Source organism: Corvus cornix, chromosome Z, assembly GCF_000738735.6.
Source record: "Corvus cornix cornix isolate S_Up_H32 chromosome Z, ASM73873v5, whole genome shotgun sequence".
NCBI lineage: Eukaryota > Metazoa > Chordata > Aves > Passeriformes > Corvidae > Corvus > Corvus cornix.
Window position 1 is genome coordinate 21,639,956 of NC_046357.1, and position 17,638 is coordinate 21,657,593.

A 17,638-nucleotide genomic window follows, 5' to 3' on the forward strand; every position below is an offset into this window, starting at 1 on the left:
CTTCCCCTGTGTAGTACAGCTGAGCAAGTGGTTTTTAAGTAGGTTGTATCACCTACTTCATAGCTGCCCAGTGTCCCCCAGGCTAATGATAGAGAATTAAGTGGAATTAATAATCTTCTCTTTTTCCTGGAAGAAAAAAAAAAAAAGAGAGAGTAGAAGTTATATCTTTTAATTAATTGATTTTTAAAGAAATCTATTTTCTGTGAGAGAAGTAATAATTTCAGCTGCTTTGTGTTTCCCATGCAAGTATTATCCTGTATGACTCAACACAGCTTCACTAATTGGGGTGAAGAACCCTCTTACCAGCACTTGGCAAAAAAGGCAAAAACGTGCTGTGCCACACTTGCTGTGAGTATTTAGAGAGGGCTTGTGGTTTGACTGACTGACAGACTGGATGGCATTGAAGGACTGTAATAAAAAACCAGCCCTGCTGCATATGGGCCTTAAGAACACCACTTTTTCTTTTCAAGCATTTGTAATAATGTTAGAGCAGATGTGTGAAGCAACACAGCCAGAAACGGATGAGTTTGCTGTGTTTTTTCACTGACCAGCTTCCCCTAGTTTTCTATTTAAGGGAATTAAATTAATTTCCCTTTATGAGTGGGATGTTTCTATCCAGCCTGTAGGATTTTTTTGCTATAGTATCACTGTATTTGCTTAGATTGTTTTGTTTCTTAATGTCAAAGAGGTCTAGGGGCAGTTTAGCTCTTAGCACTGTCCTAACATTTCAGCTGGAAATTTTAATTGTTCTTGATGCAACAATCAGGCTTTGCTCACATTTGTGTGACAGCACCATCACCACAGCTATTGACACTGGCTAAATCCAGTGGTTTTCCTGTAGCAGGTGATAAACTGTGAGTTTAAAAACTTGGTCTAATGAGATTTTCTAATCTCAGTGTTGTTTTGGTCTTTTGTTAGGTTGGGAAACTCCTTTTCCAGCTGATTTCTGAGCCATGCAAGCCATTAAACACTGTCTGTATTCCCATTTTCCCCATCTGTAGGTCATTTGGATCCAGGCTTCCTTGCAGGTGACAAAACCTCTTGTGGTAATGCCCAGGCCAATGAAGAAATTAACATTGCCTCTTCTGACAGCGAAGTAGAGATTGTTGGAGTTCAGGAACATGCCAGGTATTAATTGTTTTTTCTTGCTGTAATATTACTTTCATTTTATCAGAATGTCTGTATTACCAAAATCAGTAAAGAACTGCTGGCCTTCACTTCTGTGGTTACCCATCCATGAATGATGCCCAAAAGGAAGCAAATGTTGCACTTTATTTTTCTGTTCTGCTGGTCGTGGTGATGTCAGAATGAATTTTTCTTTAGAAAGTGACCGACTTGGTAATTATTCAGATTAAACTTGTGATTCAATATCAAACATTACCTGGCTAAACATGTGTAGTATAAAAATACCAAATATTGAGATACTAAATGTACATACCTCAGGAATTCAGATTTTAAAGGTATATGTGAATATGCAAATAACTAAGTGAAAATCTTTATGTGGGTTCTTGTTTCCTTTCAAAATATTAACTCAAATTTTTTTTATTAGCTTCTACTTTATTTAATTAGTCAGTAGGGGTAAAAATACTATCAGTTTTTCAATGGCTAATGTCATAAGATAGCCCCTTTAGGTTAAAAATCAGATAATTATGAATCTTAATTTTATTTTAAGATTCAAGAGAAGTCAAAGTAGATGAGGGTAAGGGTGCCAGAGGTTTCTCTCTCAGTCAGAAACCTGTCCAGCTGTTCTTCTTGGTAGGCATTTTTTGATGTAACTCTTCATCTTTGGTCTATGGTCTTTCCTTGCCTTAAAATATTATGAAGCAGTTGAACAAACCTGACATTTTCTTATACTGTGGAATGTGAATTTGGTGAATTAAAACCAAGTTAAAACAATACCTAGACAAGCTCCTTCCAAAACTTTTCTGAAGCCTAGTGCTTGCTTGGAGGCAGAAGAGGGGTGGAAGGGACAAGGAACAGAGCTGGGACAAGGAACAGAGTTCCTTGTTGTCCCTTCACTGCATCTTTTTTGAGGAAAGAAGAAAGAAGGTGTGCAGGACCCAATTTCCCGGGCAGGAAACTTTATGGATAATGTGGGCACAGCCCAGTGCTGTTGGATGTGAAAAAAAGGAAATTTTCGGGTCCAGAAAGGGGGATTTAGTCTTTGCTTTTAGAACCGTCTAAGTCCTTGCATGGCCTACTCTTTTGCAAGATGGTAATTCCTTAGGAAGCAGCTCTCCTGGCTGTTTATGCAGCAGAACCCAGGGCTTGGAGGGTCTTTGTGCTGATGGTAAGGGGTGTGGATTCACCCTCCAGCACTGGCTGGTCTAAGTCTGTGCAGCACTGCACACAGGACCCTTGTGTTGCTGTCCCCTATTTGAAAGCTTTCCATGCTGCTGCCTCCATGATACTCATCCTCTACAGGAATGGAAACGTGGACTAAATGCAGAGTTGCTGTTTAAAATGACTTTTAGTAGATATGGACTGAAATTATTTCATCAAATCAGGCTGAAAGCACTCTTTTGTGCTTTCCTTTGTTCCTGTACCCATCTCCCACAGACCAATGTTCATTGCCTCCCTTGAATACTCACTCACACGTTTCAGTTTGAATCCTATTTAGAGTTTTATTTCTCTTTCAGGCCTAGGCTTGCAGTTATGAAGTATTGATGGGCTTCTGACAGGGTTGTCATTTGGACAAGAGTTAGGTTTTTGATTGGTATTTTCTGCATGCTTAGTTAGTGTGGTATTTGGATCCTGGTTTTTATCGTGCTCCCTATTCCATGTCCTCGTTGGGCTGGTGTGAGTCGTGACGCCCTGGAGTTTGTCCATCCTTTGTAGTTCTTCAGATTGTTAGTGAATTGGTGCTGTTTCTCATCAATGGGATATTACTGGATGTTACTTGGCATCTACTCAGGACACCAAGTCATGTTTTTCAGTTTGTTTAATTTTTCACTTGTAGATTTTTTTTTTTTTAAATCGTGCATGCATATAAACCAGTTTTCCTCTAGTTTTTCCTAGGAAGCTTTTTTGTATCCCTCCTTTTTTTTTTTTTTTGATTGCCTTTATTTGGTATCCTCCCTTAGCGACAGATTGGAAGCATGTTCCCTGAGCTCATGTTTGACTGAACATTTTGCTGTTGGCTGCTTGCATTACTTGTTTGAGGATAAACACTTTTATTTTTCCGAGGTACCGTTTCTGTGAGATAATTTATGGCTCGGTTTTTGTCATCTTCAGGAAGAAATGTTAGTCTTAGCTTTGCCTAAACACTGAGGACTGTTCTCAGAATGATGCACCACAGTCCCAGAGACCAAACATCATATTTTATTTGCTCTGCCTACAAGCTTTTCTTGCCAGTTTGATTAAAAATATTTCTCCTTAAAAGAAAGCTTTAAAGGAAGGAAATCCCATACATTTGTTAGAGTTCCAGGGTCTAACTGCTAATTCTTTGTAGATACGTACTTTAACTATGTTTTTTTAAGACTGAAGGAGTAATAGAAAAGCCATTCTGAACATCACATCCAAACCTAAGCAGCGTATCTGAGAAGTCAATGAGACATTTATATTCAGAGAAGTTACAGCTCAGAGAATGAGATTTTTCATTCTATTTCATGAAACTCCAACCAGAAGCAAGAGAGCTGAGCATAACCTAAGTAGTTTTGGAGAAAATAAATAGCAGTAGCTTAAATTGGATTAAATAAAATGTAAATGTCAGGGGTATTTGATCAGTGCAGGAAATCTGAGTTCCTGAGATACACGTGCCTTCACAAAGAAATGGGAAAAGGTTACCCCAGCAGCCAGAACACCTCGTGTTTGTCCATGCAGCCACCACCAGTGCTTACAAAAGCAAAACAATTTTTGGAGCACTAGGTATCAAGTTTTACTTGCCTCTGTAGGATTTGCAGCTGGAAATGGAGTGATCATCCTAAAGCCTCTAGTAAATTCCTGTCATCACTTCATCATACAGCAAAATTATTCTACCTTTCATTTTGCATTTCTTTTTTCTAATTGCTGTTAACTTGTGCTTCATTTTTCATGTATTTATTATGAATATAATAGGTAAAAATGCTGTGTGAATAGGTACCTGTGTATCTTGCTTCAGCAGGGCACTGGAGCTTTATCTTCAAATACACATTTTAGTCTCATTGGCTGTGGTCACTTAAAGCTTAAATGTTTTGCTGACGTGGGGCTGAACTGTTGTCAGTGAACAATTCCCAGCATGTTTGTGATTTTCAGTTAAGAAGACCAAAACAACAACAAAAAATCAAATATAACAGCTGTAATAATGTAATCAGCAAGATCTCTTTTGCAATTATTGTAATGAAAGTATCATTACCTCCTTGTTTTAACATGGCTTTAATTTAATATTGCAGTATAGATTTTCTTTTTGTCTCAGGCAGCCTCACTTCAAATTTTTCTCTTTTTAAGAAGTCCAGTGGGTAAAGCTCCTAGCAGGAAATTGTGCATGGTGCTACACATGGTGACGCAGGCTTCCTCAAGATCATTGGGATCCATGCACATACTTTATAAAGAATATCACATTACACCCACTGGCATTCCTTTAGAATAATTTAATCCCCACCAAATCCCCAAATTTAAATTTAGCTTTGTTCACTGGGTGTTTGAGATGCCATGGACTCTACAAGTGGAGAATCCAGTTTGGAGAGGGACGTGCTAATCAGATGATGATAAAACACTGGAGGTGGGGATCTGGTGGCTGAGCTGAGCGGTGTCCCTGACGCTGTTTGTGTCCCTCTCCTCGCTGCAGGTGTGTGCATCCCAGGGGAGGGGTGATCCAGAGCGTGTCCTCCTGGAAGCGCGGCTCGCCGTTCGGGAGCACCCAGCCCACGCAGCCTTGGACAGCAGTGGCTCCCCAGCAGAACTGGTCCTCGCCCCCAGAAGTGGTGGACCTCACTCTGGACGAGGACACCAGGCGCAAATACCTCCTGTAATGCCGTGTCACTGTGCTCCTGCCCCCTGCCCTCCTGCCCTCCCTGCCACAGAAGTTCAGAGGTTAAAGCATCACCTCCGCAGGCCCCGTCCTTGGCACTAGGAAACTCAAACCCGCGGTGTTTCTGCACGTCCACAGGAATGTAGTATGGCTTCAGTATCACTTCAAATGGTTTTGCCTTCTCCAAGGAGGATTCTTGCCCAGAATTAACAGCACCAAATTTAAAACACATCTGCAGTTACTAACGTGTGTGTGTATATCTGACGGAATAACTGCGTGCAAACTTAACATCCTCCCACCCTCCCCCACACCTCCTGACTCCAGGACTTTTTTAATTTATCAGTATCTTGAGTTTCTTAGTAGAAGTTAGTGTGTTGCTGTGTGAGCGTCAGTGATTTTGAGAAATGCTGTGTCCTCACTGATTTCAGCAGAATCGGACGGTATTCAACACTTCCAAAATTTGGGCCAGGAGTACTTTTACCCAAGCTGATTTGGTTATGTTACCAGCAGGAGGGATTGTCTATAATGCAAATGGCCCATAACAAATGCACTGAACAGCTTTTAATTAAAGCATTTTTATTTTCAATGTAATTTATAGTTTATACTCTTCAGTGCTGAGTCTTCTGTCTACTTGACTACTGTGTTTCACTGGTCAATTCCCACAGCTTGGAATGGCTAAAATAGTAATAGTAGTGACTTAGGAACAGCTGATCATTGCAAAAGCACAGGAAAAGGAAATAAAAAGCCCAGCATTCCTCTGCTTTTTAATTATAGCTGAACTTTTTTTACCTTTATCTGAGTCTTGCCTGGAGTAGATGAAGGAGAGAACTGAAATGTTTTACTCATAGTCCCCGTTTCTACTGCTGCTTGTTTGTGTCATTCACCATCTCAAAAAAAAAAAACCAAACTCAAATCCCAAGCAAATTCCAAAACCCCAGCCTGGCAAAGGGGTGTTCAGCTGGGACTGTTCCTGGAACTTGTGGGGCCACTCAAGTGCTTAAAACTGTCCTAAAAAATGTTGCAGGATCGGGGTCAGAAACTAAGGTTGTGGGTTTTTTAATTTTTTTTTTTTTTAAATTAGTAATCTGCACCATTTCCCTGGCTTTCAGTCATGTCTCTCATGCTAGTTTTGGAAATTCCATGATTCAGGAAACACTTTCTACCAGAATATTTACAAAATCAGTGGAACTACTCACTTTAGCGGGCTGCAGTTTCTGTGGTGTATGTGGAAATTCCTGCCCCCCCTCACCTGTCATTTTGAGCCTTTCCCAAGGCGAAAACCAAAGATCAGACTTTAACAAGATGATATTATTCACTTTAAATGTCTACTGTGCAATTGAAACATTCCTTCATATTCCGGATGTTTCTGTTGGGAATTTTGTACAGCTCTGCCATTGGATTTTTTACTATTTAAGGCTGAACAGGGGTGGTCAGGACCTGGGAAGTTCTGCTTTCCTTTTGTGTCGGCTGGTTTCAAAATTTATTTGGCTTCCCATAATTTTATCTGTGGGCAAAATAAAAAAATTAAGACAGAATTACCTGTGTTGTCACATAAAGGAAAAACAGCCCAGCAGGGGGGTATAGTTAGTAACAAACATCTGTTTCTTCCATAAGCAGAACAGTTCATACTGCACTTTACAGAACAGCTAGGTAAGGATTGATATTCCCACTTCCAGCTTTCTAGAACATTGAACACAAGTGTCTTGCATGGCCAGAAAAATATCTGTGGTGGTTTTAGTGACCGATTCCTTTCTGTGGGAGGGAGGGGAGCGTGGATGGAGCCTGTGGGCCCCACAGCAGGGAAGGGCCCTGTGCTGCTCTGCCCATCCTTTCTCCTCGTGTTTCCATCAGCTGTGGGCTCGCACACCTGCTGTGAAGGTAACTTTGGAACAGCCACCTCCTGTGGCTGCTTCTTCCCGTTTCAGAGAGTCTCCTGAAGGTCAGTTGTGGAGAAAGCTGCAGGGAGCCATTTGCAGTCCTTCCATGAAAAAATGCTAACTAACTCTCCTTGTTTTTCAGTTTGTATATGATGTGACTTCCACATGTACATAAAAACGACTGCCTCCTAACCAGACTTCCTCCAACTGTGCACTGTGTTTGTTTAAACAGCTCATGTATGGTAGTCCAATGCAGGTTTTCTTTTATTTAAAACACTATGTATTTTCTCTTAACAAATTTCAAGGGTAGTGATCTGAAAAACGCAATCACTGGATAGGTAGGAACTGGTTTGGTTTTGTTTCTTTTAGTATTATTATTATTTTTTTTAAACTTCTATTTTTTAAAAAGAGCAAAAAAATGTGCCTGGGTGGTTTTTGCTCTTCTCAGCAGGAAAGAGAGAAGTTAGCCATTGTATGGCTGAGAACCAATGCACTTGGGCCCTGGTCCAGAACCCACTGGGGTCGGTGTGGGGCTGCCCATTGACTTCAGTGTGCATTGGCTCGAGCCCTTCAGGGTTTAGCAGTTTTCCTGAATTGCTGGAGTGTGAACTTGGAATCTTCTATAGTGAAGACAAATCATTGCTCAGAATATAAATGTTTAAAACATGCGACTCTAGTTAAAAATAAAATCTGATTCTTCTCGACACTCACTATTTAGTTCTCATTTTCCATCTAGTATTTAATGGTCTTTGGAGAGAAATAATAATAAAACAGAGTGTTATATATATATATATATATAAAAATATATATATTTTTGGTGCAAGATGAGACCTTCTGTTTTTTGAAACACGTCTGTAGCATAAAGGTTAAACTATTTTAAGACAAAATAAAATAGAGTGTATTATTTAAACAATATCAATTTGTTGGGTTTTTGTTTTTCCACTTCCATCAAATATGCTGCTGTGTGTCACATAACCGAATTAAATCTTTAAGTTCTGGGTTACAGCTGCCTGAATTCAGCATTGTTCCTTGCTGTAACACATGTAAAATTTTGCACGTCCAGAACATTAAAGTGATTTCCTGGCTGCAAGAGCTTCCTTTTATCTCAGACCAGGGCAGGACCAACACTTCTCCCTGTAATGCTGGTGGGGGTGCCAAGGGATGTGCAGGTACCAGTGCCAAGTGGCTGCTGCCCGTCACAGAATCCCAGGACAGTTTGGTTGGGAAGGAGCCTTCAAGCTCATCCCATTCCAATCCCCTGCCATGGGCAGGGACACCTTCCACTACCTCAGGCTGCTCCAAGCCCCGTCCAGCCTGGCCTGGGACACTTCCAGGGATCCAGGGGCAGCCACAGCTGCTCTGGGCACCCTGTGCCAGGGCCTGCCCACTCTCACAGACAGCAATTCCTTCCCAATATCCCATCCATCCCTGCCCTCTGGCACTGGGAAGCCATTCCCTGTGTCCTGTCCCTCCGTGCCTTGTCCCCAGTCCCTCTGCAGCTCTCCTGGAGCCCCTTTAGGCCCTGCCAGGGGCTCTGAGCTCTCCCTGGAGCCTTCTCTTGTGCAGCTGAACACCCCCAGCTGTCCCAGGCTGGCTGCAGAGCAGAGGGGCTCCAGCCCTGGAGCATCTCAGTGGCCTCCTCTGGACTCTCCAGTAGCTCCACATCCTCCCTGTTTTGGGGCTCATTGTGCCCTGCAGTATCCCTTCCAGGGATGCAATTTTGGCACAGCCTCCTGAGTCCTTCAGGTGTCTGAGCAACCTTCCCACCATTATTTATCCAACTGCATCCCCCTGTCCCATCCTCCCAGACCTCTTCTGCTGGTCAGTGAGACTGTTTGACTCAGAGACTGATGCTACAGGGCAGATCCTCTCTGGGCAGGGGGTGGTGCCAGGGTGAGCTGTGTTCGGAGAACCTCGGAAATGTATCAGGGAATTGGGAGCCACAAGTAAAGAGGAGTATACACAACTGCACTGTGCTGAACGTGGGGTCCTGCTGCCTGCCAGCCCTCTCACAGGCAAAATGGAAATGGGAATAGGAGTAATAATAAATAATAAATAAAAAATAATAAATAATAATAATTCAATACCTTTCCAGTGTTTTCCATGCATTTATCACAAGAGTAAGCTCCCAGTGCAAATCAGGAAAGTAATTTATCCACGTATTTTAAGTACCAATATGGATAATGAAGGTAAAGTGAGTTGGTTTTCAGCCTAACCAAGTCCTTCCCATTTGTGAAGCCTGAGAATACAAATTCTGGGCATGATGGTCATTGCAGAGGTGGGCACCAGCCTCAGATTTTATTTTGTCTTTATCAGCAGCTGCATGAGAACAGCACTGTGGAGTTTGGTGCAGATGTGGGAAGAGGACAGATAAAATATCTCCTGAATCTTTTCTTTATCACCAAGAGATACCCAGAGTCTGTAGGCTTCAGGATACACTGAATGGAAAGCTTAAAATTCCTCCTGTGGCACTTGGCACCTCTTTATGTAGGAGCCACTTGACTTTGTGGGAATTGCTGTTTCTGGGGCAACACAAAAACTGATCAAAACTACCCAAAACCACATTAGATTTTGTATTGTGGCTTTCCCAGTGAATTAGTTGCAATGCAGATTAATTTTGTGGCTGAAAGTTTAGTTTGCCTGCCTTGTAATGAGGGCTGAAAGGGTTTTACTAAGTGGATTAGTTCCCCAGTTCCCTGGAGGATCTGTAAGTGGTGTTCTTTGCTGAAGACATCACCTCCCTTGGCTGAAATACTACCAGTTTTGCCTCTTCTTTTTGGGGCTGTCATCTCTGAATGTCAACTGCTGTGGCTTTCTCTCCAGAGCACCCCAGGGATTCAGTTTCTCTTCTGTCTGCACAGGGAAGGAGCAGAACGCCTGCAAAAAGCGAACTTGGGATGGACAAACCCTGCATTTACTGACAACTTTGGTGCAAATAAGGTGAAATACTCCTGTTATTGATGCTAAAAGGCAAACAGGGATCTAACCCCCACCTCAGTCTGTATCTTGAGTTTTTTAAAAGCAAATGCAACCCCGAGAGTCCTGAGGACTGCCGATTCACAAATGCCCCTTGGAAGTTTTCTCATGGATCTGGTTAGTCATCTGGATTTGCAATTCAGTTTAAAATTAGAACTGAGTGCCAGCCACTGGGAAGGAAACATCTTTCAGACAGTCTCAGGGCAAAGCTGGAGTGGGCAGGGGGAAAGCTGTCTGGAAGTTTAATTTCAGATAATTTTCTACACTTACTCGCTGCATCGGCAGCTTCAGGTAAATCCAGGGCAACCACATCAGAGCTGGGAAAACAAACAAGACTCCTCTGTCAAATTCATTTTCCATTGCTGTAGGTGCTGTGAATTGAGCACAGCTCCTGGAGCCTGGCTGGTGCCTCTGATTAAATGCCATCTACAGCTGAGAAGTGCATTTGCTTTGTCCCTGGCTGGCCCGTGATCAGCGACACCCAAACCTTTCCCATTTTGTTTCTTCCACATCCTTGTGTGTCTACTTCAAACTTGGAATTGCTGAACTCCAGTGAACCCCAGTGTCAGGCCAATCACAGAATCACAGAACAATTTGGGTCGGAAGGGACCTGAGAGACCACCCCACACCACCCCCTGCCATGGGCAGGGACACCTTCCACTATCCCAGGCTGCTCCAAGCCCCGTCCAAGCTGGCCTGGGACACTTCCAGGGATCCAGGGGCAGCCACAGCTGCTCTGGGCACCCTGTGCCAAGGCCTCACCCCCCTCACAGACAGCAATTCCTTCCCAATATCCCATCCATCCCTGCCCTCTGGCACTGGGAAGCCATTCCCTGTGTCCTGTCCCTCCATACCTTGTCCCCAGTCCCTCTGCAGCTCTCCTGGAGCCCCTTTAGGCCCTGCCAGGGGCTCTGAGCTCTCCCTGGAGCTTTCTCTTCTCTGGGTTAACATACCAAGGCCAGAATACAAAACCACAGTGAGCAAAAACCGATAAAAAGGGGGATAATTTCAAAAGCAGTCTCACAACATGTGTCGGACAAGGCCTGGCAAGTTGAAAGTGCTGTTTAAGTCCAACCCCTCCATAGCAAAAGGAGAAAGAGCCCCTGGTGCCCACCTAGGAGACCTCTGCACCTCCCAAGCATCTTTTTGTCAGTCAAGGCCCATCAAAAACCCCATCCCACTTGGAGCTGACAAATCCTTGGCTCCTTGGACAATCTTTCCTTCCTTCGCCTGCTTGTCAAGAGGAGCAATTAGGGCAATTTTCAAAGCAGTCCCACTTGGGCATGGCGCATGGGCTCTTCTTGAGGGCCTGACAGCCAAAAAAAGTCTGATTCTAATGCTTTATTTTCCCAGCAAGCAGCAGGATTGCATACCACAGCCAAGTTTTTGGAGGGGTGGTGCAGAGCTCCCTCATCCTTCGATAGCCGGTGTGAGGTCTTGCCCTGGACCAGCATTCTCAGCTTGTCCAGGGGTATAGCAAAACTCTAAAATGCTCACAAAGGTTATCAAAAATGCTCGAAAATTAGCTTTACACCTGGATCCTCTCCTTCCCTGTGCCCCAGGGAGAAATTCCTTCAATTCCTGGAGCTCCAGGCTCAGCTCAGAGTGCTCCTGACCCCACAGAGCTGGGGAGGGACGTGTGGGTGGAGGTGAGAGCTCTCAGCAACATCCTTTTTGCAAGGGAGGCAACAGTAATGATTTTTACTGCAGTTTGGCCACTGATACTTTCTCTCTGGAAGCCCTGGCTGGAAGCAGCTGCTGGGAAGGCACTAGATGGCACCAGAGCCAGAGGATATGGGATCTGGGCCGCCGTCTCACCCTCCTCTGCATCCCCCCAGCACGGGGAAAGTGCGCTCAAAAACAGGCAAAAAGGGCCTCTGGATGAGAAAAGACCGGTTTTTCTCTGGTTTTCCTAACGCTGCTGGACTCAGTTGCTTTGGTCAGACCCTGTCCATGCAGCCAGCATCCATCCCAAGGCAGGGAAAAGGGCCCCAGGAAGAGCAAAAAGAATCCAATCGTCTGGATGGAATACTGAAATTAAATTAACCAGCTGTGATTTTGAGGCAATTAACCACTGATGAGACTGTGTCTCCAGGTATTAAGCCAGGGATGTGGGAATGTGGACAGGGGATGCTGACCTTGAGTTATTTTTGGTTAACCAGCAAACCAAGGAGCTGATTTCATAAATAAAATAGTACCATGTCCTTGATTAGCGGCAGAATTTGTGGGATTTTTGCAGCGAAGCATGTTTCCAGGAGAGGGCTTTCTCACCACAGTTCTTGCAGTGGCCATGGTTGCACCCCAAAGCTGCTGCTGCAGGAGCTGGTGGGATACTGGGATGGGGAGAACACCAGCGGACTACCAAGGAAAACACATCAAAACCTCTGCTTCCCAAAAATAAGGGCAGGATGGAGGAGAAGGGATGAATTTGGGGTCATTCTGCTTGAAACAGGGTGATGTGACACATCCTACAGCCAATCCCTGCCCTCCTCTCTGGCAGGCACAGAGGCAATAATGAGTATATGAGTGTAAAACTCTAATTGAAAGGAAGAGTTTAATCAGCCCCAAAATCCCGCTTTGGACTCAATGCACTGAATCTTCACCAGCTCCCATTTTGCAACAACTATCACGAGTCAGAAAAACCCCACCTTTCTTTGTCGTCTGCCACACCCATAAAAATGGAGAATGAAACTCCTTGAAGAAAAATAATTCGGTTTTGGCAAAATGTTAAGGTGTAAATGGGGCATCATAGAATCTTTGAATTGCTTTAGTTGGAAAAGCCCTCCAAGACCATCGAGTGCAGTCACTCCCCAGCACTGCCAAGGCCACCACTGACCCATGTCCCCAGGTGCCACATCCACACGGCTTTTAAACCCCTCCAGGCATGGGAACTCCAACATTGCCCTCTGGACAGCCTGTTCTGATGCCTGACCACTCTTTTTGTCGAGAACTTTTTCCCCAGTATCCACCCTGATCCTCCCCTGGCCCAGCCTGAGGCCGTTCCCTCTCCTCCTGTCCCTGTTCCCTGGGAGCAGAGCCCGACCCCCCCGGCTGCCCCCTCCTGTCAGGGACTTGTGCAGAGCCACAAGGTCCCCCCTGAGCCTCCTTTGCTCCAGCCTGAGCCCCTTTCCCAGCTCCCTCAGCCGCTCCTGGGGCTCCAGCCCCTTCCCAGCTCCATTCCCTTCCCTGGACTTGTGACACTCATCCCCTTTGCCACCATAAATTGTGCTCCCTCATGAAATGAGCTGGGGAGGGCTCTGGATGTGTGCTGGGTTCCTTCGAGCTGCTGTGAGCTCCCAAAAATCCTCCTTTCAGGGAAATGGGAAAAACCACCTCCTGGGCCACATATCTGAAACAGGCTATGGCAAAATAATTGCAAAGTGTTTTCTTTCTCTCCTCTCAAATGGCTGCTCTTTGGAGCTGAGGTTTTCACCCATTTTCTTATTTTATCTCCATAAAACTGGAAAATTGAAATGCTGAAATATTACACTTTAATCAAATGCATAATGATTTCCTCTAGTTTGCCTCGCTCTCTTTTCTTTTCTTTCTTTTTTTTTTTTCTTTTTTCTTTTCCTGAAAAAGGTGAAGAAACAAGGTAAGAAGTAGAAGAGAAAAAAATACAGGGAGGCAGAAAATAAAGCAGCAAAATAACCTGAGATTAAATGTCAGTGTAAAGAAATCTCAAATAAAGCCCTTCCAATTCCTGAGTCCCCACCTGGCTTTGGGTTGCTCTTGCTCCCAGGCATGGAACAATGGTATTTGCCATAGAGATTTCCCCTCCTTTTTCACCCTTTCTCTATCCATGTTGCCCAAATTTTTTCCACCATCGCTTTACCCTGGAGGTTCTCCAGTGCTGTTCCCCCAATCCCAACAGATTTTGTGCCTCCCCCACCTGAGTCTTGAGACCCTCAGAACCCCCAGCCCAAACCACTCTGGCGTTCGATGGAATGGCCTCCGGGGGGGGGGGGGGGGGGGAGGTGTGGGATGTCCCTCCTGAGCAAACCACGGGCTTCAAAACCGCAGCACGGAGCCCTTCGCTGGGGGCTGTTCCTCTGTCCTGCCCGAGGTCAGCCAAAAAAATCCCTAAATTTGAGGAAAACTGACTCATCAGTTCTCGAGCCAGCTGAGCCCATCCTGACTTCCCAAAGGGTTTCACCCATCTCGGCTTTGAAGAAGTGGTGAAAAGTCCCGTATCAGGCTGAGATTACTGAGGGTGGGCAGAGGGTGGGCAGAGGGTGGGGGGCAGGTCTGGCAGGCCTGGGAATTATGGTCAGTCACCCTCAGACCTGCCCGAGGATGGTGCTGATGCTCCATGTGTGCCCCAGGACCTCCCAGCTGCCCTGTACCACATTTATAATTACTGGATATCCTCCTGGATGAGGGGGGAATCCTTCCCCACCGTACCGAGGGGTGAGACATCCCCGGTGCCCCCACGCCTGTGCCTGCAGCATCCCCAAAACACCCACCCACGGGGACACCCGTGCCACACGCGACAGCCACGAGGACACGCAGCACTCCACCGGAGCGGAATTTCATGGGGATAATTGCTGAAGAGAGCCTGGGGCAAAGGTGGGGGATGCCCCAAACGGGGGGGTGCTGGGCCCCAAAAGCTGCACTGGGGTTCACCGGCAGGCACCAGGCGGGCAGGAAGGAGCCAGGGGCTAATGTTAACCCCAACCTGTGCCTGCGGCATCTGCGGAGACGTGCGGAGTGCCAGCGAGGGATCGGGTGTCCCGGGAAGGGCGGGAATGTGTGCGCGGATGCAAAGCGACAGCAGCGGGGGCTGAGCCCCGTGAAATGCCCGGGACAACTGCGGCGGGGCCGGGGGCCACCGGAGCAGCTGCCTGAGGCAACTGGGGCTGCTGGAAGGGCTGCAGCCCCGGCCCGGGGCCAGCAGCCGTCTCGGGGGACCACGGACGGGATGCCAGGGTGTTTTACAGGGTCCCGGGACCCGTCCTGCAGCCACCAGAGCGGGGGATGGGAAAGGTGGGCATCCCTCCTGGGCTGATTCACGCGCGGGTTTGGCTGCGTTACACCCTGCAGGACTTTTAGCGCTTGGAGAAGTGTCCCTTTGCAGGGTGTGTGTGACACAGCCATCTCGACATCACACCTCGATGCCGGGGGGATCTGTTGCTGCTGACAGGGAGGCGTGGGAAGTGGTTAATTTTCCGTGCTGCGACACAAACGGGGCTCAGGAAGTGTCTCATTACGGCATAAACATGGAAAATTAGATTAGACTGGATGTAAGGGAAAAACATCTTTGGTGAGGGTGGTGAGGCCCTGGCACAGGGTGCCCAGAGAAGCTGTGGCTGCCCCATCCCTGGGAGTGTCCAAGGCCAGGTTGGACAGGGCTTGGAGCAGCCTGGGATAGTGGAAGGTGTCTCTGCCCATGGTTTTAGACAAGCTTTAAGGTCCCTTCCAGCCCAAATCATTCTGGGATCCTAGGAAAAAAATGAAGCAACAAATTTTGCTCTTCCCTTGGAAATATTGACGCTGCTGATGTGGTGCCTGCCAGTACTGAGCCAGGGCTGGCCGAGCCCTGGGGTGGGCAGTGCTCACAGCAGCACGGTGACAGCGGGGGACAAGGCCCAGCCTTTCCCTGCCAAAAGCCCCCCACGAGTCAGTGCAGCCTCCTGGGAGGCATGGAGCCGAGTAAGGGAGGAGCTAGGATGCAATGGGGTGGACAGCGGCAGGCAGTGGACACCTGGAATGTGCCCTGCTCCCTTTTGAGGGGAGCTCAGAGCAGCAGCTGTATGAACATACCCAAAAGGGCCCTTTTGGGTGGAGGTTGCAGCTCTGGAGAAGGCTTGAGGGCGTGCTGGCAGCTTTCCCTGTGGATCAAGTTAATCCTTCCCAGGCATCTGCCCTGGGGCTGTGGGACTCGCAAGGAAGAGGTTACACAGATCCAGGTTACCAAGCTCACGTTTTAATTCAGATCAGGAGAAAAAAACAAAAACAAAACCAAAAACAAACAAACAAAAACCCCAAGCAACAAACTCAACGCAACGCCATAATCCAGGCGGACAAATCCGTCGCACATCCGCGTCCAGAGGCTGCTGGGCGCTTAAACCTGCCAGATGCACGGGATGGATAAGGCTAAGAAGGGATTAAGGGGGCTCCCCACGGCGGGACGGCAGCCGCAGAGGGTGGGAGGATGGGGGCAAAAGGAAAAAAAACCAGCCTGGGCAGGGTGGGAAGGCCATGGAAAAGGCGCTTTGCAGCAGAGGGAAATGATTCCTGGGATCCTGTGCTTCGACAGAAATCCCTCCTGCACAACGGGGGCTTCTGACTCCATTAAAACAGTTTTAAATTGAGATGAGCATCTGTTTGGGGTTTTCTTAGGGGTGAATTGTCCTTCTTTAAGCTGTAGGGGTTCATTGCACCAGCAGGTGGGTGGCTCCAAGCTCCCAGGGGTTTCCGGGCGCTCTCTTCATCCCTCCGGGCTTGGCTGGAGCCATTTTAGGTCAGTGATGCCCCAACAGATAAATTCTGTCAGTAACTGGGGTGTCAACACAATACGGCCACTGTGTCACCCGCGGGGAGGAGAGTGGGATGGGGATGGGGACGGGGATGTGGAAGGGGATGGGGATGGGGACGGGGATGGGGACGGGGACGGGGATGGGGATGGGGACGGGGATGGGGACGGGGATGGGGACGGGGATGTGGAAGGGGACGGGGATGCGGATGGGGATGGGCATGGGGACGGGGACGAGGACGGGGACGGGGATGGGGAAGGGGACGGGGATGGGGATGGGGACGAGGACGGGGATGGGGATGGGGACAGGGACAGGGACGAGGACGGGGATGGGGACAGGGATGGGGATGGGGACAGGGATGGGGACAGGGATGGGGACAGGGATGGGGATGGGGATGGGGACGGGGATGGGGACGGGGATGGGGACGGGGATGGGGACGGGGATGTGGAAGGGGACGGGGATGTGGATGGGGATGGGGATGGGGATGGGGATGGGGATGGGGATGGGGATGGGGATGGGGACGGGACAAGCCCCCGCGGCCCCGCTTTGGGCACAGCCTGACGCATGTTTCCCGAGTGCCACAGCGAGGGACATGCGGCAGGGAATGCTCCAGGTGTGTGTGGTGTGGGAGGGAACAGGGGCTGTGGGCAGGGGGCAGCACGAGCGTGCGTCGGTGGTTGTGCATGAGCGTTGTGGGTGCACGGGTGTGAGTGTGATGTGTGTTTGTGCGTGCTCGTGGTGTGTGTGTGCGCCTGTACGGGATGTGTGAGTCTGTGTGCGCCTGTGCTGACACACAGAGCGTGCAGCTCGGCGTGTGCGTGCACACATGTGTGCAACTGACGTGTGTTTGTGTGGGGAAATGGATGGTGGGTGGTGGATGGATGGATGGGTGGGTGGTGGATGGATGGATGGATGGGTGGATGCATGGATGGATGGATGGACGGATGGAGGAATCAATGGATGGTGGGTGGTGGATGGATAGATGGATGGAATAATTAATGGATGGTGGGTGGTGGATGGATGGATGGATGGATGGACGGATGGATGGATGGATGGAGGCATCAATGGATGGATGGATGGATGGATGGATGGATGGAGGAATCAATGAATGGTGGGTGGTGGATGGATGGATGGATGGATGGATGGATGGATGGAGGAATCAATGGTTGGATGGATGGATGGAGGGATGGATGCATGGAGGGATGAATGGAAGGGTGCATGGATGGATGGAAGGATGGCTGGACCGATGGACAGATGGATGGATGGAAGGACAGAAGGGGGGTGAATGGACAGATGGACAGGCAGTTGGAAAGACAGATGGAAGGATGGATGGAAGGATGAATGGCTGGATGGATGGACAG

General features: G+C 47.6%; 1 protein-coding gene across 1 annotated transcript in view; it reads left to right on the top strand.

Moving 5' to 3' along the window:
• Window positions 1-7,740, top strand: part of CZH18orf25 (chromosome Z C18orf25 homolog) — a 45,192-nt gene extending 37,452 nt beyond the window's left edge. Inside the window, exons 4-5 of the mRNA XM_039566838.1 lie at window positions 1,002-1,128; window positions 4,766-7,740. Coding sequence (XP_039422772.1) covers window positions 1,002-1,128; window positions 4,766-4,949 — 311 coding nt within the window. The 3' untranslated portion in view covers window positions 4,950-7,740. The remainder of the gene's footprint in view (window positions 1-1,001; window positions 1,129-4,765) is intronic.
• The last annotated feature ends 9,898 nt before the right edge of the window (window positions 7,741-17,638 follow it).